Source organism: Fringilla coelebs (genome assembly GCF_963513975.1).
Source record: "Fringilla coelebs genome assembly, chromosome: 16".
NCBI classification, from domain to species: Eukaryota; Metazoa; Chordata; class Aves; order Passeriformes; family Fringillidae; genus Fringilla; species Fringilla coelebs.
Genome location: NC_140042.1, coordinates 784,185 through 809,732, shown reverse-complemented (window position 1 = coordinate 809,732; position 25,548 = coordinate 784,185). Strand labels below are relative to the sequence as shown.

Sequence of the window (25,548 nt, the reverse complement as noted above, 5' to 3'; positions counted from 1 at the left end):
GTGCCCCAGGAAGGGATTCTCCCTGCCAGCTCTTCCCCTGGCAGGGCAGGGGACGTGGAGCAGGCTCCAGCTGCCCAGGGAGGCTCCAAGGAGAAATGTCTATTTGCTACTTAATAAGCCATGGAAGTTCTTGCTGAATGATGGATCAGACATTGCTGAATGAGCAGAAATGGGCCATTTTTCAGTGTAGCTGAAGTCTCCACAGATCCCTGGGAATGAGCATGGTACATCTGGAGGCCCACATGCAATGAGCCATACAGAAATGAGAGAGTTGCCCTTATGGTTCTCAGCATGAACTCTAATTGTAGCAGAGGCCGGAGAGTTAGCTCCTGCTCTCCTTTCTTTTTATCTTATTTATACACAACTTTCCTGACTATCCAGGGAAAGAGTTCTAACACAGCAGCTGGCTACAGCCAGTGGGTTCTGGCTGTACAAAGAACCAACAGCTGGCTTTTTTTGCATTCCACGCTGTTCCAGTGGCGTTGGAATGGTCTGGGCAGTCAGATCAGGAAACACCTTGTGCAGAGGGGCCAGAGCACACCTGGCCCTCACCTTGCTGTGTGCTCCCCACTCCTGCCCTGCAGGGACTCGGGGTCAGGGCAGGGATCCCCCTCCAGCTGGGCCGTGGCTGGCGCTGGGAGTGAGGATGAGGAGTGAGGATGAGGAGGGGAGTGTGCTGGGGCCTGGGTGTGGAATTCCCAGAGCCCATTCCTCAGGTTTGCAGTGCAGGAGCTGTTCCCATGCTCTGAGGGGCTGCAGGTGACCTTGAGTGGGGAATTCTGCAGCCTGGAGAACCTTGTGAGAAGCAATTAGCAGCAGCAGAGGCCTGAGCTTCCCCGGGAGGTGCTATCTGCAGGGGCTGCCAGCAGCAGCCAAATGGAGCCGCCGGGATCGGGTTAATGGAATTTCATGCTAGGCTGAGCTCGGCACAGCCTCACCCTGCTGGGAGGGAGAGGGGAAAAATCCTGGGAGAGCCTTTGTGGGAGCAGGATCAGCACAGCCCTGGCCTGGGCAGGGGGCGTCGGCCACTGCTGGGGTCTGCTGCTTAAAAATGGGGCTTGGTGAGGGTCCCCTGTGATGGCCAGGGGGCAGGAGGGGCTGTCTGTCTGTCTGTCAGTCAGGGAAGGAGGGGCTGTGTGTGTGTCTGTTCAGGAGGCTTTCTGTTCTGGACTGTTCCAAACGGGTTTGTGGCTTCCTCTGTGATCCCCTCCAGTTTCAGATACAACCACAGACTGTCTCAAATGGGAGGGACCACAGGGCAGCAATGGATGTGGAGCTGGATAAAAAGTCCCATGTTTTACCTTAATGCATTTATATTCACCCTCTTTTTCTGGTGAGGAAGAGACAGAGGCAGTTTTTGCCCCAAAAGAGCTTCTTTGGGGCTGTTTGCCATGCTCTGGATGACTGCACTCAGGGCAGGGTGGCATGGCAGGCTGCAGTGTCCCACTGGCACGGGCACAGGGGTGACCAGGGGCAGAGGTGATTCCCAGTTGCTCTGGCAGAGGTTAACTGGGAAGCAGCAGAGCAGTGCCACGTGCCAGGGCTGGTGGCTCCTGCAGAGCCTTTCTTGGTGCTGTCCCCATCACACCCCTGGAAAAGGCTCCCATTGCTCAGAGTGGTTTTTGAGCAGGGAAGGAGCTGCTGAGGTGGGATTTTGGGAGCACCCACGGGGTTTATAACGCCCATTGTCCCTGCTGTCCCCAGTGATGTTCTCCTCCCCGCCCCATCTCCACCTCTGCAGAGAGCCAAGATTGGCACGGGGTCCAAGGCTGCGGATGAGAAGACCAGGAATGCCATCTCCAAACTGGACAACAACGGCAGCCGGGACCGCATGAAGCTCTCGGACTTCAACTTCCTGATGGTGCTGGGCAAGGGGAGCTTTGGGAAGGTGAGCTGCCCTCTGTGTGCCCTGAGCACCCCGGGGGGACTGGGAGCACTGGTGTCACAGTGCTGGGAGCCCCAGAGATGTCTGATGGGACCACCACAAAATCCATCCTTTTGGGAAGCTGTGTCTTTAAAGCTCTTTTTTATTTGGTTGGGGTTTTCTTCTTCTCTAATAATTACAAATATACGGGAACATTTTAATTAACTTCCCAGACCGGTTGTGAGCGGTAACAGAATTTCATTCTCCTGGTAATTATGTGACTTGGAGCCTTAATTTTTCCTGGGGTCTTGCCAACTCTCTTGATTCCACTGGGGATCCCGGTGCTCCAGGGAACGCTGGGGCTCTGCAGGAGGTGGGTGCAGCGTTTGCTGCTGTGAGGGCTGGCCCAGCCCCACTCTCATTAGTGAATTGCCTTAATTGCAGGCAATATTGCTGAGCCTGCAGGCTCGTTCCTCGGGCAGGTAGTGGAGGTGAGGAGGGCGTGCAGGGATGCTCCCCTGAGCACAGGGGTGCAGCAGGAGCATCCCTTCCTTCCCAGCCTTCTGCTGGCACTGGAGCTTTGGGAGGTCCCAGCTTCTCCATGGGCGTTTTCTCCCTCTGCAGAGGTGGGGAGCTCAGAGCTCCATGGAGGCATTTGTGACAGACAGGGATGGGGAGGTCCTGGCAGAGCGCAGAGCCTCAGCCCGTGCTAGCCCCGTGCTGTGGGTTGGGTTGGCATCCCGGGGAGCAGGACAGCCCCGTGCCTCCTGCCCTGCTGCTCTCACTCAGGAATGTCCCCTGTCCCTCCCTGCCAGCCCCTCACCCCTTCCAAAGCAGTGCTGGCATCTGGAGGCTCTGTGCCTGGGCCGGGTCCCCCGCCGCCTTCTCCCCTTAAATTTGAGCAACATTAGCAAACTCCTCAGCCGGCTCTGGCTTATATAAGGGAATGTGTGACAGAAACTGTTCCCTGGAACAGCATGTTATAAATATGCTAATTAGCGCTAATTAAAACAGCACGTTGGTTCCTCCGGCTAGATGCAGCCTCGCCCTCACGTGTGCCTGCGCCTCCCCAGGCATCCCTGGGCATCCCGGCACGGGGACACCCAGGTGCCACCGCCCTGTCCCCGCCTCCTGTGCCGCCAGAGGTGCCAGATGTTCGGGAGGGGCCAGGCAGAGGGGCCTGGAGCACGGAGAACAGCCCGGCTCCCCAGCCCCTGTGTGCCCAGCAGCTGGCTGTGTCCGTGGCACTGCCATCCCTCTCCGAGGCTGGCACGGTGTCCTTCCCTCTCCAGGGCTGGCACCTGCTCCTGCGCCTGGCTGCCTGCTGCCAGCCTCGCTCCTGCCAGTCCCTGCTGGCTGGGAGAGCTCTTGGGCTGCAGTCACACTGTTTGAGTGAGCCTCTGTCTGTCTGTCTGTCTCTGTTAACCCTTTGGCACCTCAGATGTCCTGCTCAGCATTTTGCTCTCTCTGGGGTCAGCAGTGCCGACACGCTGGCCTCGGTGGAGTTTGCTTTCTCTGTGTTCAGAATATCTCCAGTCCTTATGCTGGAGCATTCCCAAACAAATACTCTATATTACAGGAATAAATCAAGTTAAATATCAGCTTTTTTCTGCAGCAATAAAAAGTTAAACAGGAATGCAATCTGCTTCCCAGCGCTGGCAGATGGAGGTCCCCCGAGCCAGGCCTGGGGGGTGGAAGATGGATCTGCCTTGGGAAAGAGGGCCGTGGGGTGTGTGCTCCTGGCTTGGCATGCTCAGCCCCGGGACACAGATGTCCCTGGAGCTCTGGGGTCCCCGTGGGCTGCCCTCGACTGTGGCTGGTGGCAGCTCCACGGGGCTGGCACCGGCAGGGAGACGCTCCCACGGAGGGAGGCAGCGCTTGGCACAGCCACCCTGGGTTTGCTTTGCTGTATTATAAATAGAGGAGAGTGAAATTAGGTGGCTTGCTCATATTTTTGCGGCTGATCAATCTGTGGTGCTCTGGAGCTGTCAGGCTTTCTGGGGTTTGTGTTGTTGGCTGAGCAGGGCGGAGCCTTTGGCCGCTGCACCTCTGGGCTCCAGCGCAGGGAGGCTCTCTGGGCTGGGGTGACCTTCAGGCTCTGCTCTGGGTGTGACACCTGGCAGGAGGACAGGGCAAGGGCGAGGCTGGTCCCTGCTCCCCCTGTCACCCATCCCTATCCCTGTCCTGGGCTCTGGGCTGTTTGGATCTTTGGTGTTTGAGCACCTTCAGACACCAGGAGGAATTTCCCACGGAAACGGTGCTCAGGCTTCGGCAGGGGCTGCCCGGGGAGGTTTGGAGTGCCCATCCCTGGAGGTGTCCTAGGAGTGGCTGGATGTGGCACTCAGTGCTCTGGGGACAAGGTGGGCATTGGGCACAGCTGGGACTCCATGGGCTGGGAGGGCTTTTCCAGCCTCAAGGTATCACCAGCAGTTTATATACAGACACTAACGGGATTCCCACATCAAGGTTCTGGGGTTCTGTGACACAGAGAGGGAATCCAGCCCAGATGTGCTCAGGAGGGCAGCCCTGGGTGGTTCCAGCCCAGATGTGCTCAGGAGGGCAGCCCTGGGTGGTTCCAGCCCAGATGTGCCCAGGAGGGCAGCCCTGGGTGGTTCCAGCCAGCCCAGATGTGCCCAGGAGGGCAGCCCTGGGGGGTTCCAGCCCAGATGTGCTCAGGAGGGCAGCCCTGGGTGGTTCCAGCCCAGATGTGCTCAGGAGGGCAGGCCTGGGGGTTCCAGCCCAGATGTGCTCAGGAGGGCAGCCCTGGGGGGTTCCAGCCTGCCCTGCTGGGCACACAGCTCCCACCCAGGTGTCCCCCAGCTGGCTCTCAGCAGCTGCAGTGCCCCTGTGCCCGTGAGTGCCAGGGAGCAGGGCTGGCTCACTGGGCTGCCTGGCAAGCTGCCTGATGAACCATTCACAGCCATGGACAGCCTGAGCAGGTTCTGCTTTGATGGGGTACCCCAGCCAAGCTCTCACTGCAGAGTGGGGTGGGAGCACGTCCTCAGCACGCTCCCTTAGGGCAGAAGCAGATGCCAGGCTCAGAGGCTCCCTGCTTCAGTTACCTTTCCTCTGACAGGGCTGTGGATGGTGAGGCAGGTCTGTATAGAACTTGTATTGTATATAATGCTCTTACACTCAGGTAACAGGTTTAATTTTCCCTCAAAATATGTTCCTGGAGTGGTTACTACTTCTTTTCCACCAATTTTGAGCAACCAAAGCAGTTCTGCTTTTATCACCTAAAAATTAGCTCTGGTTTTAGCACCTGTGTGTGGTGCCTTGTAAAGCTCAGCTGGTGCAAAATGGTGATAAATGGAGGCAATGAACCAAACCAGTTCCATTTGAGCAGAACCACAGGGGAGGGCAGAGGTGCAGACACTGTGTGAGGCAGCTGTGTCTGCTGCCCTGGCACAGAAACAGGGGCTGCCTTGGGCTGGAAGAGACCTTAAAGATCACCCAGTGCCACCCCTGCCATGGCAGGGACACCTCCCACTGTGCCAAGCTGCTCCCAGCCCTGTCCAGCCTGGCCTGGGACACTCCAGGGATCCAGGGGCAGCCACAGCTGGTCCCAGGCCTGAGCCTTGCTGGGCTCCACCCCAGCATCACAAGGAGCTGCTTGGAAAGCCCTCTGGGACCACTGAGCCCAACCCCAGCCCTGCCACCCCCTGTTCCCAAGTGCCACACCTAGATATCTGTGAAATCCCTCCGGGGTGGGACTGCCCCCCTGCCCGGGCAGCCTGTGGAGCAGCAGAGGGCTGGAACACCAGAGGGTTAATTCTGCTGGCCCTGGTGCCTCTGAAGTCACCCTGAGACCCGCTCATGTGTCCTCTGCCCGTCTGGCCCAGCCTGAAGCACATTTCAGTTCCACCCTGTCGATGTTGACTTCACATAATTTATTCCCCAAAGCCCCGAGCTGCTGTTCCTGATGCCACTGCAGGATTTCTGCCAGCTCCTTCAAATGAAGAGCAATTCATTTCCACCCAGAGCTCCAATCTCAGTCCATGAGAGAGTGAGAGAGGGAAACAGGAACCAAAGCAGGTTTCAGAGCGGGTTTATTTGCTGGCAGCCCAAGGAGCAGCTTAGGCTGATGGAGCCTGCTGGGTCAGGCAGGGGACCTGGCTGTGCTGATGGGATTAACCCGAGGGATTGGCACCAGCAGAAGCAGTGAATCCCATTTACTGCAATGAATAAACCTGCAGGTGGGCGGGACTGGGTGGAACTGGGAGGTTGGGTGGGTTCTGCTGGCTGAGAGGGGCCTTGGCTGGGTGATGAACCAGCACATGATGGGGTCTGCTCCCTGTTGTGGAGGGGGGAACTGAGGCAGAAAAAATCATGGGGCTTTTTCTTACTATTCACTAGAGACTGACTCTTTTCCACTTCAAATATTTACCCCCTTGTAATCTGATGGGCTCAGCCTCTTGACACCCTCCCCAGTGCTGGTGTCACTCTGAGGGGCCAAACCCCTGAGGAGAGCTGGGCTCAGACCCCACCAAACCCCTTGGGTGGGCTCCTGGAGGCAGTGAGGTGGTGGGAGAGGAGATTGCTGCTCCTTGGAGTCCCTGAATGTTCCTGGGGAGAGCCCTGGCAGCTGTGGGTGGTTTGGCACCTGCAGCTCTCCCCTGGGCTGTGGGGCAGCCCCAGGCTGGGGCTGTTTCAGCTGCAGCTGCCAGCGTGTGCTGTGCCCTGTGCAGGTGATGCTGGCTGAGAGGAAGGGCACGGACGAGCTGTACGCCGTGAAGATCCTGAAGAAGGACGTGGTGATCCAGGACGATGACGTGGAGTGCACCATGGTGGAGAAGCGCGTGCTGGCGCTCTCGGGGAAGCCTCCCTTCCTCACCCAGCTCCACTCCTGCTTCCAGACCATGGTAAGGGCTGCTGCCACAGCTGGGCACACCGAGGGCCTGGTGGGATGGGCACCCTGCGCTGACACTTCGGGAAACGGGCTGGAATGTGTCCAAGGCCAGGCTGGACAGCCTGGAGCAACCTGGGACAGTGGGAGGTGTCCCTGCCCACGGCAGGGGGTGGCACTGGATGGGATTTAAGGTGCCTTCCACCCCGAATCCCTCCAGGATTTTATGTTCTCTGTACATCGCTGCACTTGTGTGTTCTCTGCCTTGGCAGCCTCACACCTTCTCCAGCCCACTGGCAAAAGTGCCTCCAGGACCCAAATGTGTGTGTGTGACATGAAAGTGTCATGTACAACAGCTGGGCCCTGAGGTGGGTCCAGCAGGGAGCTGCTGGTGACATTAGAGGGGATTCCCAGCCCCCCAGGTGCCCCAGCCCACAGCACCCCTAAAGGCTCAGCAGCAAGTGCTGCACTTTTTCCCAGGACTCATTCCTCTGATCAAAGCCCTGAGCAGAGGGAGAAGCCTAATCCAAACTGCAGGAAATCCACTTTTCCATGGGTGTGTGATTGGGTTTGTATGAGTCAGGAGCGGAGAGGGGGACAGGGCACCTTTAACACGATCCCTGCCTGGCCCTCGAGCAGTGAATGGGAATGTCCAGGTGCACGTCAGTGGGAGCCAGCAGAGGGAATCGGCAGAGTCCTTTAGAACGATGACAATGCTTTCCAGGAGGATTACATTTTAATATTGTCCCAGAAATTTCATTTCCCAAACACACTGGGGGTATTTAAAGCCTGCGGGCCGGCTTTGCAGCGCAGCAATCAGACTGTGGCAGGAGCAGCTATTCCACACAGCATCTCCTGGCATCTGAAGTGAGTCAGCACGGGATTATTCCTGGCAGACCTATAGTAGCTTAATAGTAATCGTATTTGTAATGTAATCAAAATGTATAGCAGGGTGTATTATCAAAGGCTGGCACAAAGCACTTTGATTTCTGGGAGCACAGGCCAGAGCACAATTCTCCACCGAGGCTGTTGGCTCAGCGGCTCCAGGAGAGAGAAAAGCCCTAAATCTGCCTTCTAAAGAGCAAGGCAAGATGAGCAAGGAGAGAGCTCCTGCCTGGGTCTGGGGGGTGAGAGGTGCCTGTGCTGGGGTGCTCTGAAAGGCTCTGGGTCAGAGCCTGGGCTCTGGGAGGGGGCTGAGGGGGGTCCCTGGGTGTCCCCAGGTGAGCTGTGCCTTTGCTGTGACCTCTGGGGCACGGCAGTGAAGGGCACAGCAGCCACAGCCTCACTAAGATGAAGAATCACACAATCCTGGAATGGTTTGGGTTGGAAGGGACCTTGAACATCATCCATGGGCAGGGACTATCCCAGGGTGTTCTGAGCCTCATCCAGCCTGGCCTGGGACACTGCCAGGGATCCAGGGGCAGCCACAGCAGCTCTGGGCACCTGTGCCAGGGCCTGCCCACCCTCCAGGATTTTTCTCTAATATCTAGTGAGGGGTGGAGGGGGAGCGTGGCTGTTGTCCTGGCCCTGCCCTTGCTGCCAGCGTGCAGTCAGGCAGGGGATGGAGCAGTTAATGAGAAGGGCACTGAAAGGAGCCCTGGCAGCGCCATCCTGGCTGCCCGGGCACGGGGCAGTGTCACCAGCTCCGTGCCAGGCTCTGCAGTGGGTTTCCATCTGTGTGCTGCGTGCTGCCGGGCGGGTGGGGATGCTCCAGCCCTGGCCAGACGCCGTCCTTGGTGGCAGGGGCAGAGCCAGCCCAGCGCCGTGCCCGGCCCCTGCAGCCCCTGGGCAGCCGTGCCATCTGCCTGCCTGAGTCACAGCCCGGCTCTGCTGGGCACCCTGCTCCCTTCCCACCCAGAGCAGAGCTCAGCTCCTGCTTTTAGAGCTCAGCTGGCTGCCTCAAGAGCCCGTCTCTCTAATGTTCTTCCTCCTTGAAGCAGATCGATATATTTAGGAGGCAGCTGCAGCCCAGCCCCGCTCTGCCGTGCGCTGCCTGCTCAAGGTGACATTGCCACACGCGGGCTGGCCGGCCCTGCCGGGGCTGCCCTGCGCTCAGGGGGGCTCCCAAATCCCCAGGCAGCTGAAAAGCCCCATTCCCCACGCCATCCCATCAGTGCCACGTGCTTTACACGGCCCCATCGCCCCTGTGCTGCTGTGCTCCATCCCTGGGGCTGCCCCAGAGCTGGGGGGCTGTGCTGGGGCAGCACTGCTGAGCCCAGCTCCTCTGGGTGGGCACTGCCAGGCTGGGAAATGCCCTGTGGATGCTGAGCCCAGCTCCTCTGGGTGGTCACTGCCAGGCTGGGAAATGCCCTGTGGATGCTGAGCCCAGCTCCTCTGGGTGGGCACTGCCAGGCTGGGAAATGCCCCGTGGGTGCTGAGCCCAGCTCCTCTGGGTGGGCACTGCCAGGCTGGGAAATGCCCTGTGGGTGCTGCCCCCAGTTTCTCCTCAGCCCTGGTTGTGGCAGTGCTCCAGCTGCATCTCCTGTGGGCTCCCTGTCCTTCCTGTCTGCAAAGCAGGGCAAGGCTTATTTCGGGAGGAAATGAGCAATGGGGAACTTTTTGTTACGTAATGCTGCCAACCTGCAGCTCCTGCAGTGCTCCAGCCTCTGTGCCCTTCCCTCTCTGGGTGCCATGGGGCAGCCTGGGGCTGTCACTGGGCTCATGCATGGAGGGCCCATGGCACTGCAGACCCTTATCCCCAGTCCCTCTCCAGCTCTCCTGGAGCCCCTTTAGGCCCTGCAAGGGCTCTGAGGCCACCTTGTCCAGGTGAGCAGCCCCAGCTCCCCCAGGCTGGCTCCAGCCCTGGGAGCAGCTCCATGTCCTCCCCTCTGGACCCCCTTAACCCCATGTGAGCATGGCCAGAGGGACCCCTCAGACCAGGCTGGAAGGAGTGAGGAGAGGGGAGCAGCCCCCTCCTGCCTCCCCAGCCTGACCAGGGGTCCCCTGCAGACCTCTGCCCCCCAGCACTGCCATCCTGGGAGAGGGCTGGGGGTGTCACAGCCCCTCCTGGGGCCTGGCCCAGTCCTGGTGGCTGTGGATGGAGTTTGGTCCCCTTGGAAACTGCTCCTATCCCCTGTGCATCCCTTGCCTGGAGCCATGGAGTGCCTGGGGAAATGCCAGCAGGAACCTGCAGAACTGCACTCTGAAAATGGCTGCTGTCAGGAAGAGCAAATGCATTCCTGGGAAGTGAAAACCCTCTGGTTTAGGGATGCCTCCACTTGCCCTCTCCAGTGGATCTGTCTGCAGAAGGGAGAGCTGCAGTCCTGAGCATTGCCAAGCAATCAGTGCTCTGGGCCCGTGGGGAGGACAGGGATGATGGCTGTGTTTGCCTGGAATTACAGACTGGAGCTGCCCGTCACCTTGGCTCCTGTTCCTGACCCCTGCAGATTCCCTGCTCTGATAATCCCGGTGCTAATTGCTCCCTTCTTTCCTGCAGGATCGCTTGTACTTTGTGATGGAATACGTCAATGGTGGGGACTTGATGTACCAGATCCAGCAGGTGGGGAGGTTCAAGGAGCCCCACGCCGTGTAAGTGCAGTGCTTTGGCACCTTGGGGTGGTGTGGGGTGTACCTGTGCCACAGGGCTGCAAACAGAGCCCCAGGCTTTGCAGTGGGGCTCCTGGCAGGAATCAGGAATGGCAAGATGCATCAGAACTCTTTGTCTGGTGCTGGTGCCTCCACCTCACCCCTGGGGTACGTGGTATTGTAAATAATGGAGTGAAATAGATAAATGTAGGTACATAAAGGCACAAGGCAGGGGGGTGTGAGGTTTCCTGGGAGACACCAGGCCTCTGCTCTGCCTGCTCCTTTCCCAGGGCACCAGGCAGGGTTTGGCTCCTCTGCCAGGGTGCCCAACCCAAGTTTTAACTGGGGGCTCTTGGTTCCTGTTCCTTGAGAGTTGGGCAGAGCAGGATGTGCTCCTGGGAGCCTTCAGATGTTCACATAAATCCCACAAATGCTGAGCACAGCCTGGTGGGCTGAACTGGTGTCTGAGAGCCCTCTGACCCCCAGAAATGCCCAAGGGCAGTGTGGCAGCACCTGCTGGCTCCAGGAGCAGGGATGACTTTCTGAACCATGCTGCCAGTGTGTCGTGAGGAGCAGCCGTGGGTCCAGCTCCTGCTTGATTTGTGCAACCAGAAGTGACAGCCCCCAGTGGCATCCCTGCCAGCTCAGGCTGCCTGGGATCATCCCTCTGTGATCCTCCTCTGGAATTCCTGCCTGGTCCTTTGGTCACAGCCGCCTGATGCATTCCCTTCGCTGCCACCCGCTTGGGAAGGTTTCATTTCTCTCCTGTAATTGTCAGTCTTCCCTTCAAACCTCCTCTTCCAGGTTCTACGCAGCAGAAATAGCCATCGGGCTCTTCTTCCTGCAGAGCAAAGGCATCATTTATCGGTAGGTGAGCTCGTTCCTGCCTCCCTCCTTTCCCCCAGCCCCACCCCGAGCCGGAGCCGCGGGCAGAGCGCTGCCCCAGGGTCCTGCTCTGCCCCAGCCCGGGCTCTCCCTGCCCGTGCCATGCATGGGGGCTGGCAGCTGCCCACAGCAGCATGACAGCATCCTTAGGGTTGGAAAAGACCTGTGGGATCACTGAGTCCAGCCACGGGCACAGGGGGTGTCCCAAAAGGGAGCTGGGAGCTGCGGGTGCCCCTGGTTTGGGGGAGGTTCCTGCTTTACCCCTGTTCGTGGGAAGGCAGCTCTGGTTCTCTCCTGCCCCTGTTCCATGTGCTCCTCTCCACACAACACAAATGCTCCCTGGCAGCCTGGACCAGCTCCAAGCCCCGGGTCTGGCTGCAGGGCCCTGCTCTCTTACCACTGCCACCGGAGTCACTTGCCAGCGGCTCGTTCCGAGCTCTGCCACCCTGTCACCTCTGCTTCAGCCACTGAGGCTTCTTTGCCGTCCCCAATGTGATCCCAGCACCCAGAGGTAGCTGGGTCACTGCCAGGTGTGGGACCAGGCTCACAGGCTGCTGGTTGAGCTCTGAAACCAGCGTTCAGCGCTCCTCCCTGCCTGGGAGAGCTCCCAGAGCCCAGGGTGGAGCAGAGCATCCTAATGAGTGTCAGATACCATTAAGTGCTCTGGAAAGGGAGATGCCAACAGTGCTGCTGGAGTCAGGAGATGCTAAAGATGAAAGAAGTGGAACAAACTTGACGTGAGGGCTGTTTCTTGCCATCAGCTGCTGCGGAGAGATTCTAGGTCTGCTGGTCCCCAGTGGCTCTGCTTCCTTCCTTCCTCAGAATCCGAGCCCCAGCTCATGTCCGCCTGCCTTTGGCCTGTCAGGGTTCTGAGCACTGACATGATAATTAGAAAATACAGCCTTGAACCCAGCCAGAATGTACAAACTGCACCAAATACCCAGTGCTTGCTACAGAAGTGTCCTTGAGGCTGGAGCATCCACCTCCGGAGTGGTGGCTCGAGGCTGGGATTCAGATCTGGGGATCTGCAGTTGGACCCACTGCTGGAGTTTGTGCAAAGGAGCAGAGCTCCTGGGGCTGGGTACCAACAGGTATTCTGGGGCTGAGCAGCAGAGGGAAACGCAGTTGGTTTGTATTTCAGGGGGGCAGGGCACAGGTGAGGCAGGGACTTGTGCTGAGTAGGTGCTTCTCCATCGTGAGAGCTCCAAGTGCACTTTGATTTTCACAGGAGTGAAAGGAAAAAATCAATTAAATCGGTCTCCTGCCAGATGAGTGCTTTCCATCGCGCACTTCAAAGCACTGTGCCCAGCACAGCATTCCTGTGGGTTAAAAGTACAATCAACACTCCATCCTGACAGTCTCTGGCTTATTTTCACTCGTTTCCCCAAACATTTCCCCACAAAGGCTCTGGGTGCGAGCCGCGGCGAGCAGAGCTCGCGCTGTGCCCGGTGTCACGGTCTGCTCTCGCCCTGCAGGGACCTGAAGCTGGACAATGTGATGCTGGACAGCGAGGGGCACATCAAGATCGCTGACTTTGGCATGTGCAAGGAGAACATCTGGGACGGGGTGACCACCAAGACCTTCTGTGGCACCCCGGACTACATCGCGCCCGAGGTAGGGACGGAACTGCTCCCTGTGCTCCCTCCCCAGGTGGGGTCACCTGGCTTTGGGCAGCTCTGCAGCTGCAACAGGGATTCAGGAACCCACCATCAGCCTGCAAAGTTCGTGCCCCCGGCCCTGTGTGTCCCCACACCCCCTCAGGGAGCGGGGATGCTGGATCTGCCTGCCTGTTGTGCTGTGTCCTGCTTCCACCTCGAAGAGCAGCACATCCTCATGCTGCTCTCCCTGCGGTGGGATTTCCTCACTGGGGGTTTTCCCCTGTCCATCCTGCTGCCAGCTCTGAGCCTGTTCTGTCCTTGGCAGGCTCAGACCCACTGCAGGTTGCTCCTCACTCACTCCCTTGGAAATGACAAACCCAGGGGCTCAGCTCTGCCCCTCACTCTGTGTGTGATAGAAGCTTCCAGCACAACGTGACCAGTGAGAAACAGGGAATTATCAGGGGATAGTATTTCCATGTGGAGTGGAAATCCTTAGATCTCTTCAGCCCACTGTTTGCAGTGAGGGGCTGTGTGTCTGATGGGGAGAGGCTCCCCATCCGTGGCTCTGGATCCCCACAAAATGACTTTGCATGTGGTTATTAGTGATGTGATAGAGTCACGCATGACGCTTCCATGACGTGCTGTATGGGCACAGTTTAATCCAGACTTGCCAAATTCAGAGGAGTATTCTCAAATATCTGTTCCCTTCACTTAAAAGTATCCCTCTAAACTCTTGTCACTCTGCTGAACTTGCAATGATGAAGTTAATATTTATTCATTTAAATGTTTCAGAGAAAGATTCTCTTTGCTAGGACATCAGCGCTCTTCTGTGCTAAACCACGTTGTGTTTGCTGCACCCAGTGAGGTTTCCCATTCTTGGATCCAACGTGTGTTCCATCCCTCATCCCACCAGGATTAATTCTGGTGCTGTTGGTGCAGAGCTTGTGACTGTGGGTGATTAATGCTCCTTCAAAGCAGGACAAATGACCAGCTCTCCTTGTGTTTGCCCAAGTGTTTTCACTTTAACTCTTTTTTTCTTCTCCTTGCTGTAATTCGTCTTTTCCCAAAAGCAGAACAGCAAATGGGAAATTAGGATGCAAATCCCTTTGGCTCCCAGGAAAGGCATTAAAGCCTGCTGCCCATGGGTCCCAGAGGAGGCTCCCCCTGCCTTTGGGAGCAGCAGGAATGCCGTGTGGCTGTGGTGCCGTGGCCACGCTCCAGCCTGGGTCCTTCTGCTGCCCTGTGCCTCCTCCTTCACGAGCTGCCGCGTGCCCAGGCCGGCGTGGCTGCAGGGGAAAACTGTCCTGCCATTTGCCTGACCCATTTCTGGGCCTTCTTCTGTTCCAAGCAGGGCTCTGTGTGCCCAGGTGACAGGGACAGCCTGCCCAGGGCCCGTGTGTGACTCCCTCTGAACAAAGCTGCATGTCCCCTGCCAGGCTGTGTCACCTGCTGGGCTGTGACCTTCCCAACCCAGCAGTGGGGACAGCACAGGACAGGACAGGGGGTTTCTTTAAAGTGCTCTTTCCTTTTAAAGGCCTGTGTGGTGTGAACTGCTCCCCCCTGAATTTCCCAGGGAGCTGTTGAGAGCACGGGGGGGTCTGGGGGTCCCTCGGGGAGGGTTCCAGTGCTGAAGTGTGTCCCAGGGAATGACCCCATCCCTGTGACCCGCTGCAGTCACCCTCAGGGTGGCTTTGCCCTGTGTCAGAGCCGGGGTGACGCTGCTCTTGCTGGTATTACCCTGTAATCTTTGTGCTGCTGCTCTTTGCAGATCATTGCCTACCAGCCCTACGGCAAGTCGGTGGATTGGTGGGCGTTCGGAGTCCTGCTCTATGAGATGCTGGCTGGCCAGGTGATTGTTTGGCTCCTCTGGGCTGGGTCCCGTTCCCCTGTGAGCACAGGACATGCTGCCGTGGCATTTGCCACGCCTGGCACGTGGGTGGGCAGCTCCCCGAGCTGGGGGTGACAATGGTCTGGGGACTGCAGTGACAGGACTCGTGTCACTGTGTGGCACGCCCGGGGCTGGCTCCAGGCCGAGGACCAGAGCAGCCCCGGAGCTTTGGGACCCAGGAAGGCCCCTGAAGCTGTGTCTGCTTGGCTCCAGGCCCCCTTTGAGGGAGAAGATGAAGACGAGCTCTTCCAGTCCATCATGGAGCACAACGTCGCCTACCCCAAGTCCATGTCCAAGGAGGCCGTGGCCATCTGCAAAGGGGTAAGGGCTGGGCTGGCTCCTCTGCTGGGCTGGGGGAGTGTGGGGAGTGACAGCCTGCCCCCCTGGGCTCCCAGCCCACCCCCTGCTCCCAGCATGGCCAGCCTCCGACACTCTTGGGTTCTGGTGCCCTCCAGTGCTAAAGCCACAGCTGTGTGTGTTCTAAACCCAGGTTAAAATAACACCTGCATCCTCCCCGTGCCCCTGCACTGAGCAGAAATACAGCTGGGACTGGGGCTGGCCTGGGGGCAGGAGAGAACTGGCTGGAGGGTGGGAAGGGAGGGCTCCTGCCCTGACACCCTGTGCCTCACCAGGGGAGGACAGGGCAGCTCTGAGAACCTTTGCCTGAAGTGGAAAATGATGCTCAGGGAAAATGGATGTGATTCCCAAACAGTTTTCCTAAGATCAGAGACAAAACCTTCATCCTTCCACTTAGCTGTGATAAGTTGTCCTTCAGGACAACCTGAAGCTCTGCTGGTGTCTCCAGGAGGTCAGGGCAGCATTTTCATTATCCTGTCTCTTAATTTGCAGTGAGGCTCTGCCTTGCCCAGCATAGCAAGCTGGGCTCTCCATGGACTGGGCCTAGGCCTGACTTAATTGCAGCCTGAGTTAATTTGGGATGTGATGGATCAAGGCTGGCGGGGTCCTGATGTTGTTCTGTGTGCCTGGGACTGAGCCTCATCTCACCCCCCAGTGCCACACTGCTATAAATAAGTGTTTGTGTAGGAATTTAAGAAATGTTTGCTTATAATAGTTAATATTGAAAATATCTGAATGTTCTGTATCTCAAAATAGTGTTTCTATCTACAAATGACACATCCTGCGCTTCACGCTCCCACTGCGGCATTTCAGAGCCTCTTCCTGGCGTTGCCAGGATCCTGAGCTGCTGTTAAAGAGGAGCATTCACTTGTCCCGTGGGGAAAAGCTGCTGCAGGAGCTCCCACCTGGAATGGGGCACGGGGAGGGGGTGCTGCCCTGCCACAATCAGCAGGAAAATCAAGTCCTGAATTCGGAAACCTCTGGGAGGCTGGAGGGGCATTCCCACAGAGGCTGTCACCATCTCCCATCCTCTTGCTGGTGCTGTTTGGGATGTAAAGGGAAAATCCAGAATGTTCCTGGTCAGGCAGGGGCTGGGGGACGCTCGGTGCTGCTGAGCATCCCCAGCCCTGGGCTGGTGCAGGGCCAGGCTCAGGGCTGGCCGTGTTTGCTGCTGCACCAGGCACGAGCTGGGTGCTGTACATCAAGGAGCAGGGGCTGCCCAGCCTGCAGAGCCTGCCAGGCCCTCGCTGTTTGGGGAAGGGCTTTCCAGGGAGATGCTGCCTCGTGGAGCTGCTCTCCATCACTCTTCCAGCTGCAGATGCTGTCCCAGCTGGATCCCAGGGATGTAGAGCTGTTTGCTCACAGAGCAGTTGGTGGCTCTGCTCTCTCCTTGTCTTTGTTGGAGTTTTTGTCTTCTCAGGGTTTTAGGCTTGGGTTTTTTCCCAGGGTTTCCCTTGCTTTCAGTGCCCTGTTGCAGTTAAAGATGGGCTTTCCTGAGCAAGGTTCTGTGCCCTGGGGTGGCAGGGCTGACCTGTATCCAGCGGTGGCAGGTGTCTCAGCTCCCCAGCCAGAGCACTGGCACCTCCTGCCCCCCCTGGGGGTCTCACAGACCCCCAGCCCTGGGACACAGAGCCAGGCTTGCTGCAGCCCTGGCACCAGCACGAACTGCCCTGCTTTTAATAAAGCATTGCTTTTGTTGTGAGTATGGAGCTCTTATTCTCCATCCTTATCAACGTCTTGTGAATCTCTGGAATCTCCATCTGATCTCTGAGCAGGGCTCAAACCCTGCCCCAGGAAATTAATGTTGTACAGCTACAGTTCTTGGGGCTCCTTTCCCTTATTGAGCCAGTGAAGAGGAGAAGTTTAGATGATAAACAACATTAATGGACCGCTTGTGCTATTCTTCCTCCAAATTGGCTCTCTCATTAGAAATGCACCTCGTGTCTGCCCCGGGGGTGAGGGGGATTGCTCCCAGGGCTGATGGAAGTGTTGGAGGCAGCTTGTCCATCTTAAAGGGGCAGTGGTGTTACAGTTGACTCTGCAGATGCTGAGAAGTTTGTGCCAAGCAGAGGGACCTCTGGGCAGCTCCCCTGCTGCAGCCAGGTGCTGAGGAGCCCTGCCAGCTCCCCGGGGATGTTCCTTGGCAAACCGGTTCCATTCTCAGACGGGAAGGGGATGTGCCCATCCTGCCAGCGCTCGTGTACCTGCCATCTGCACAGTCTGCTCTCATAAAGCACTGCCAGCCTTCCCTGTCCCTGAGTCACTCCAGCTCCTTCCTCAGTGTCCTCTGCAGGAGGTGGGACCCTGATGCGGGGTGTCCAGCAGCTCCCTGGGCACTTCCCAGAGGGGACATTCTGGGGAGCACGCTGTGACTGTTTCCTGCCTGCTGTCCCCAGCTGATGACCAAGCACCCTGCCAAGCGCCTGGGCTGCGGCCCCGAGGGGGAGCGGGACATCAAGGAGCACGCCTTCTTCCGCTACATCGACTGGGACAAGCTGGAGCGCAAGGAGATCCAGCCCCCCTTCAAGCCAAAGGCTGTAAGTGTGCTGGGCCCCCTGTCCCACTGCTGGGCCCCCTGTCCCACTGCTGTGTCCCCTCACTGTCCCACTGCTGTGTCCCCCTGTCCCACTGCTGTGTCCCCCCAGTGTCCCACTGCTGTTTCCCCCCACTGTCCCACTGCTGTGTCCCCCCAGTGTCCCACTGCTGTGTCCCCCCACTGTCCCACTGCTGTGTCCCCCCCCTGTCCCACTGCTGTGTCCCCCCCCCGCAGTGTCCCGCTGCTGTGTCCCCACCCTGTCCCACAGCCAGGGAGCCTCCAGGGCCTCTCCCACCCTGGCTGGGTCCTGGGGGTCCCTGTCTCCTTGGAGGGGGTGTTCCCTGGCAGGTGCCACAGCCCTGCTGGGCCAGGAGCAGTCCCTGATGCCTGGCCCCAGCTCTGGCTTGCAGAGGTGGGAGCTCCACACCTTCAGTTCCTGGAGCCCTTTGTGCTGCAGCCTGTTTTGTCATCCCAGGTCTGTTGGTCTGCTGGGTTTTCCCTCCCTTTTTCTCAGGTCTCTCTTTTCTCTAATCCCAGCTTTATTTCAACACCCAGCTGAGCTCAGTGTGCCTGGCTGGGCAGTGGAGCTGGATTTCACCACAGCTTCTCTCCAGGGTGGAAGGAGGCTGGAGCCTGGCTCTGCAGGGGGATCCTGGCTGCTCCTCCTCAGCCCTGATGAGCTGGGAGTGCCTGGGGGAATGGGCAAGCCCAGGTGGAGGAGGCAGCAACTGGAAGCTGTTTGTCAGAAAAGACAGGAATGCCTGAGTGCTGCTGGTCCAGCTGTACCTGCAGTGACATCTGTCCCTGTGCCACCAGGGCAGGGCTGCAGCCTGGGCCCCAGTGGGGGTGTCCCTGCCCGTGGTGCTGCCATGTGTCCCCAAACTCTGCATGGCCCTGTGCTCTCCCTGCCCTTATCCCTGCAGGAGCAGGGATGTCCCTGCCTGGATTTCCCCATTTCTCTTTGTCACTGGGGGCCTGGCAGGGTCACAGCAGTGTCCAAGTGTCTCTGTGGTGCTCCAGGTCCTTGAGGCTTGGACTGTTCTTGTGCCTCCCCCAGCTGGGCACTGGTGTTTCACAGAGAGCTGAATCCACCCTGAACCTGCTCTCATGGCTGGTATTTGTGGTCAGGGTGGGGACATTCCTTAATCCATCCTCCCAGGCCAGCTCAGAGCCCAGGAATGCTCCGTGTGCTCACCTGCAGCCTCCCTGTCCCCCTGCCCATAACAACCTTCTGCACCTCTGCTTTACAGAGCCCCTGCTCCTCTGAGGGCCCCTTTGGTGCTTGGAAAAACTCTGCTTTCAGGGACTGCCAGCTGCTTTGGTGGAGGGTGCTGGGTGCCTTTAGCTCTGCTCTCTCTCTGTGCCTCTCTGCTCCAGCAGGTTTTTCCCTCCCACAGCTCCTTTCCTGTCTGATCCAACTGGAGTGAAACAGCCCTGTGGTGGCTGGGCAGAGCCTCCACAGCCCCAGGGATGGGCAGGGGTGCTGGCCTGGAGAGCTGCCCCTGGCCCTGGGGCTGCCCTGCCTGTCTTTGGGGCTGATGTTTGAATTTCAGGCAGGTGTTTTTTGGCAGGCTCAGTGCTGGCAGTGGTGCCTCTGCAGGGAGCTCGTGGGTGCTGTCCTTGGCCACGCTCAGTCTGAGCTGTGCCCACCTCAGAGGGGCAATGTGCTGCTCCCCCTCCTGCTGGGGATGGGGAGACACGGGATCCTGGCCCATGCCTGGGTTCACTGAAGGGGCACCAGGGGTCATTCTGCAGAAGTCCCTGTCTCCTGAATCCATAGCTTCTGCCATCTCCCACCTCTGTGTCCATTTTCCAGTGAAGCTGCTGCTGCTGTGTGCCCTCCTCCCATCCCTCTCCTCCTGGGCAGGTCCCCGGTGTCACTGCCTGCCCTGGGCAGGGGCACAGCGTTGGTGTTTGGTGCTTACAGTGAAAAACAACTGAATTCCAGCCAAAGCACTTTCTTACTGCTCTGCTGCTTTAAACTGTGCAAATTTTGTCCTGTTTTAAATGTCTCCTTCCTCCAGAAATCCCTGTGACACCAGCCCTGGGGAGGGGGACTGTAAGCTGCCGGCTGTCGCTTCACCCAGCGGCTGGCACCTGGAAAATTCCCTGTTTGATAGGACAGGGAGATTAACAGCAGCTGATTTGGGATTTAGGGAGGATTAAGACAACTCAGGTACCTGCTGATAGCTGATATTCCTCCAGCAGTGCTGGAAAAAGCTGTTTCTTTGGTGCCAGCACAGGGCAGAGCAGCAGGGACGGCAGTGGGGCTTGGACACTGCTCGGAGGGTTTGGGGGTGACAGGGGACATGTGGCCCGGTGTTTGTGACCTGTGATTGCCCTGGTGGCCACACCAGGGCCACGTGCTGCTGCACAGGGGGCTGGTGCTGGCCTGGCTCTTCTCCTTGGCTTCAATCTATTTTGTTTTCCTTTTATTTTTTCATAGTTAGCATCTGTAAAGGTCAGGCTGCAGTAATTGTCTGTATGCAGAGCTTCAAAATAAGGAATAAGATGCAAATGAGGGCTGGGAGTCAGCCCCCACCGGTCCCCAGCCTTCCCCTTGTGCAGTGCATGCTCAGGCCTGGGAGCACCAGCCAAGGGGAGCAGAGCTCCGTGCAGATTGTCTCCGAGCTTCCCAGCCCCTCCTGGCCCCACAGAGCCCCCTGTGCCTCAGTCACAAACCCTCTGGCCACGTTCCCGTGCTCCTGTGGCCCCTCTGCAGTTTGGGCTGGGGGCACAGGGGGGTGCAGGGGTCCCCGGGGGGCTCCCAGTGCCTGCCCAGCGCTGCTGCTGCTGCTGGGGAGGGATCCACACCCCTGCCAAGAGCTCCATCATTTCCCACTGACAGCCAGTGGATGGAGGCTCCAGCCTCGCCTGGCCGGGGCTCAGAGCCAATTCCTCAATTCCCAGGAGCTCCTGTGTTGCTTTGTGCTTGATTAACCTTTATCACAGAGTCAGGAACAAGACAGATCAGGGGCTGGCTTGTCTTTGGTGGTTCTGACGTGGGGCTCTGCTTGGCTGCTCCCTGCTCTGGCTGGTGCATAACAATTCCTTTCCTGGGTCTGCAGTTACCCTGGGAGTGTATTTACACTTCCCTGCTCTCCCTGTCTCTCGTTGAGATAATTATTGTTTTTGCTATCTAATTACTCCTTTACTTTACATAAAGCCTAGTGATTTGAAAAGTCTCATTTTGAAAGCACTGAAATCGCACAGCAGAGCCCGGGATTATTCACAACAGCATGGGGGGTTAAAAAAATAGCTTTTAATCTAATAATTTTTAATTGCATAAATTAATTTCCCCCTAACTGCTCGGAGTTAATTAATATTGAAAGGCCTCTTACAGGCCTGGATGTGTAAAAACACCAGTTCCATGCATAGGGGTTTTGTAGCCTTAGTTCAGCCTGTACAGGGTGAGTTCTGATGTTTGCAGAAGTAATTTCCTAATTAGATGGGATTTAAGGATTGAGGGGCTGACACTGGGCAGGTGGATGTGCTGAGGTTAAACACCTCTGGTAATCCAGTCAGGATTTGCTCTGGGAGACCCAGGGCCCTGTAAAGACTTTGGGATTTCCCAGACTCTGTTTTCAGGGTATGAGGCAGAAATTTGGCTTCTCCCTAGCAGAGGGACGGTCCTACACCAGGAGCCCTCACAGTGGGTGCTCCCTTTGTCAGCAGCAGGGATAAAGGGATGAGCTGCAGCATCCCAAAGTGGAGCCAGACACAAGTGAAAGGCACCCCTGTCCCCCTGAGCAGCACAGGCACCCCCAGAGTGGCCCCAAGGTCGTGCTGAGACCCAAATTCCCCCAAATGTGACTGCCAGAAGAGCCCTGAGCCTGCCCAGGGTGCAGGGAGCCAGAGCAGCAGCAGGAAGGTCAGACCTGCCCGGAGATGCCTGCAAGGTCAGTGGGATCATGGCTGTGCCCTGCTTTGGGACAAAACCCTGGGAAATCGAGGGTGCCCAGCAGCTCCCCTTGGCACTGGAGCCAGGGTGGGTGGCAGCAGCATCCTCAGCTCCTTGTGGTCCTTGACTGCATCCCAGGGAGCCATGGCAAATATTTTATTGTGCCTTTTGTCTCTATTTGAAATCAAGCAGGGAGGTGATTAAACACAAGGCCATCTTTGGAGCTGACAGGTTTATTTCTGCAGCTCAGGAGGAAAAGCCATTCTGTGCTGGCTATAAATATTGGACAGGACACACCGGGATTTATGTAAGATAAATTCCCACCCTCCCCCTTTCTCCAGGCAGGATGGAGTGATGCCTGTACGTTAATACCAGACTAAAATGAGGACAATTCTTCACTAGATGGCTTTAGATAAATGTAAAATTTCACATGGCATCTGTGTCCACGGAGCAGGAGCTCAGTTTGGGAAGCTGTGAAGAAGGTGCCTGTGCAGACAGTGACCTTTTCTGCCTGGAGCAGCAGGACTGAGGAGCAGGATCCTCCCTGCTTCCCTCAGCCAGGGCTGGGCCAAGCCTGGAGCCTGGGACTCACCTCCTCCAGGCCTCAGGCTTGGATGTGCCCTCTATAAACTCAAAGGCAGTTTTCAACTTGAAAGTATTGAGTTTAGTCATCCATTTTATCTGCATCCAAACAGAAAGTCATAAATTCCACACAGCAGGGCAGGAAATACCATGGGTAGATGCAACTTTTCAGATTTTCCATCCACATATTCTTACCTCATTGTGCGATAGTGAGAAATCCTTGCTTGCCAATATGCATTTTAAAATATATTCGTGCTTCCTATTCCAATAACTGGCAGCCTCTCATCAGGATTAATTTTCCAATCCTTCTGAGGGGGTTGCTGGTTTGGTGGTTTTTATTTTTCTTTTTTTTTTCCTAAGGCAGCAGATTTCTCTGTAGCCACCAGGCAGGCAGCGCTGTCAGACACGGCACGTGGGCTGCCCTGCCCGTCTGCACTGAGCTCTGCTGGGGCTGCCAGGGGGCCTGGGGGGCTCTGGGGGGCTCTGGGTGTGCCCTGGGGGCTGCTGGGGCTGCCAGAGGGGCTGGGGGCTCTGGGGGGCTCTGGGTGTGCACTGAGCTCTGCTGGGGCTGCCAGAGGGGCTGGGGGCTCTGGGGGGCTCTGGGTGTGCACTGAGCTCTGCTGGGGCTGCCAGAGGGGCTGGGGGCTCTGGGGGGCTCTGGGTGTGCACTGAGCTCTGCTGGGGCTGGCAGTGGGGCTGGGGTCCCTGGGGGGCTCTGGGTGGCCCTGTGGCTGGCAGGTAAGCCCTGCCAGGGCTGGCAGTGGGGCTGGGGTCCCTGGGGGGCTCTGGGTGGCACTGTGGCTGGCAGGTGAGCCCTGCCAGGGCTGGCACAGCCGCTTTGCAGCAGTGCTGCTCCCGGTCTGTGCCACCCCAGCCTGGCTCCTTGTGCCCTGCCAGGCTCTGTGGGGCTGGCAGCTCCATTGGCAGGGCTTGGCTGCTGTTTTGATGTGATGCAGAGGTTTGGGGAAGGTGTTGGGCTGGGGCTGACTTGTCAGACATCTCGAGCATCCTCCTGCTCAGTGCTCAGGCTGGGCCTGGTCCCATGCTGGGGAGCAGCTCTGCACCCAGGAGAGCAGGGCTGGTCCAGCCCTGCTGAGCTCAGGCCTTGGGGAGCAGGAGATTAACCAAGCCAGAGCAGAAATGTAAAGATGTGGTGTTACCAAGGCAAGGGCACCACGGTGTCAATGCTGGAGGGGCTGGAGCTGGAGTTAAATCCAGTCAAACATTGTCCCTTGAGCTTTGTTTAGAGGTTTGAGGAGAGCAAGTGTCTCACTTGGTGCTATAAGGACACTCAGGAGCTGCCAAAGGAACAGCCCATCAGAGGCTGATGGATATTCATGTTGTCTTCCCTGAAAGCTCTGAGCAGAGGAAGGGATTGGGAAACGTTGACTTCTGCATGTATTTGTCATTAATATTTTATTACATTTAGTCTGATGTTTATTAAAAATGCAAATCTGTTTACTTAACAAATGAAAGTTAAATGCCCAGGAAAAATTGTGGCAGCGCTTGGGAGAGTGTGTTCTCCCTGGGGCAGGGGGAGAGAGGCCTGGGGGACTGGGAGCTGCTGCCTGAGCCGCTCTCTGAGGAACCAGAGCCTGCAGAGCGCTGGCTGTGTGTGACAGGAGGGACAGTGGCCAGCCCAGTGCCAGCCGTGGGGATGTGACAGGTGGGGGACAGGCAGGGATGGAGCCTGGTCTGCGGCTGTGCAGTGACCTGGCACCCACCTGATCCCAGGGGCTGCTGTTGTTACTCCCTTAAATCAGGGTTTGCAGCCTGGGAAGCTGCAGCACCCTTGTTTTGATGGCTAAGGAAATTAAATCAGGTTTTGGCACCACTGGGCACTGTGAGGCTGTGGACTATTGTGGTCTGACTGGACTGTAGGGAAGGGACAGCCCTGGGAATCAGAACCATGGAATCCCAGACTGGGTTGGGTTGGATGGGACCTTAAATCCCATCCAGTGCCACCTTGCCATGGCAGGGACACGTCCCACTGCCCCGGGCTGCTCCCAGCCCTGTCCAGCCTGGCCAGGGATGGGTGCTCTCCTCTCCTCGAGCAGGAGGACACTGAGCAGTCCAGCCATGACATTCCCTGCTCCTGGAAACCTCCTGGGAAGGGGGGATGCCCCCGTGGGCGCTGCCCTGCGAGCAGGTGCCAGGGGTGTGCGGGCAGGAGCACCGTGAGCCATCGCAGCCCATCTCATTGCTGCTGCATTGCGGGGCACAGCGGGCTTTGCCAGCCCTGGCCGTGCCGTGCCGTGCCGTGCCGTGCCCCCGTGACTAACCAGGTGTGCTCTGCACCTTTTCCCGCGGTGCAGCCCATCCCACCTTCCCGCCCCACCCACCTCCGTTCTTTTCTCCTCCCATAGTGCGGACGCAATGCTGAAAACTTCGACCGGTTTTTCACCCGGCACCCGCCCGTGCTAACTCCTCCCGACCAGGAAGTCGTCGGGAACATTGACCAGTCAGAATTCGAAGGATTTTCCTTTGTTAACTCTGAGTTTTTTAAGCCTCAAGCCAAGAGCTAAGTTGCTGTGCAGATCTCATCCCTGCATCTGTCATCCGGTCCCAGCTGCTGTCGTGGTGACACATTCCATTGCAGAACTCGCATCCATGGGCTTGCTTTAGTTCCTTACTGGAGTGACCGTATCTCAAGTGTCTTCCTGTTATTTGGGGTGTCGCTGGAGGGGAGTGATGTGCAAGAAATGCTGCAAGTGGCTTTTGTAACATTTTGTTTGGAGAAAGCGGGAACAGCTCAGTGGGTGACAGAACGAAAATGGAGACACGGTGACAACTGGGAGAAATCCCTTCATCATGTGCTTTAATTCCTGCTCTTTCCTTTTTCTAGTGTTTGAAATAACCATGAAAATTTAATGTTTAGCCTTCTCAGCCTTAGTGGCAAGTAAGTGTTTTTAATGAAACCGTTCCCCAGAGTCTCTCCTCCCAAAAGCTCAGGAGAGCCAAGATGCCGGTTCTGGCTCTTTTTTGGCCGTGTCCTGCTGTGTGTCCAGCCCCACCACAGCTCCCCTTCCCTGCACAGATGCTTTGGGCTGGCCGGGTCCCCAGCAGTGGGATAAGCTATTCGGGAAGGCAGAGCTGCCGTTGGCAAAGATTTCTCCTGCTTGTACAGTTTCTAAGTAGCATTTTTTAAAATCAAAGCAAACATCCCGTGGTAAATGGGAAATTTGGAAGAGCTGCCTTTGAATCCTTGGTCACCCTAGTAAACACCACCGACATCCATTCCGTAGCAAAGCTTTTTCTTCTTCTCAAATGCCAAAGCCATTGATGGAGTTTGTTACCTGTGCTTTAAATGTGTCAAAAATGGTATTGACCCAAACGGGAGGTACTTAACTCTGACCAGTATTGTGAATTCTGATATGAAGGGTGTAAAAAAACTTGTTTCAACGGGTACTTCTATCCTTAAAAATGGCCCGAGTCTTGTTTCTGGCATCAAAGGAAACATTTCAGGAAGGGTGAGTTTCTCTTGAAAGGACAACACTCACGCTGCTTCCTTTTATACCCTTGCAGATGTTCGTGGGCTGTCACTGTATCAATCTGTTTCATTTGTA

At 57.2% G+C, this 25,548-nt stretch overlaps 1 protein-coding gene across 1 annotated transcript in view; it reads left to right on the top strand.

Annotated features, from left to right (window-relative positions):
• The window catches only part of PRKCB (protein kinase C beta), a gene marked incomplete at its 5' end in the record, with an annotated part of 83,314 nt that extends 57,766 nt beyond the window's left edge, over positions 1-25,548 (top strand). Inside the window, 9 exons of the mRNA XM_084216727.1 lie at positions 1,742-1,888; positions 6,553-6,726; positions 10,147-10,238; positions 11,040-11,102; positions 12,596-12,734; positions 14,487-14,567; positions 14,820-14,927; positions 17,360-17,500; positions 24,349-25,548. Of these exons, the coding sequence (XP_084072853.1) occupies positions 1,742-1,888; positions 6,553-6,726; positions 10,147-10,238; positions 11,040-11,102; positions 12,596-12,734; positions 14,487-14,567; positions 14,820-14,927; positions 17,360-17,500; positions 24,349-24,507 (1,104 nt within the window). The 3' untranslated portion in view covers positions 24,508-25,548. The remainder of the gene's footprint in view (positions 1-1,741; positions 1,889-6,552; positions 6,727-10,146; positions 10,239-11,039; positions 11,103-12,595; positions 12,735-14,486; positions 14,568-14,819; positions 14,928-17,359; positions 17,501-24,348) is intronic.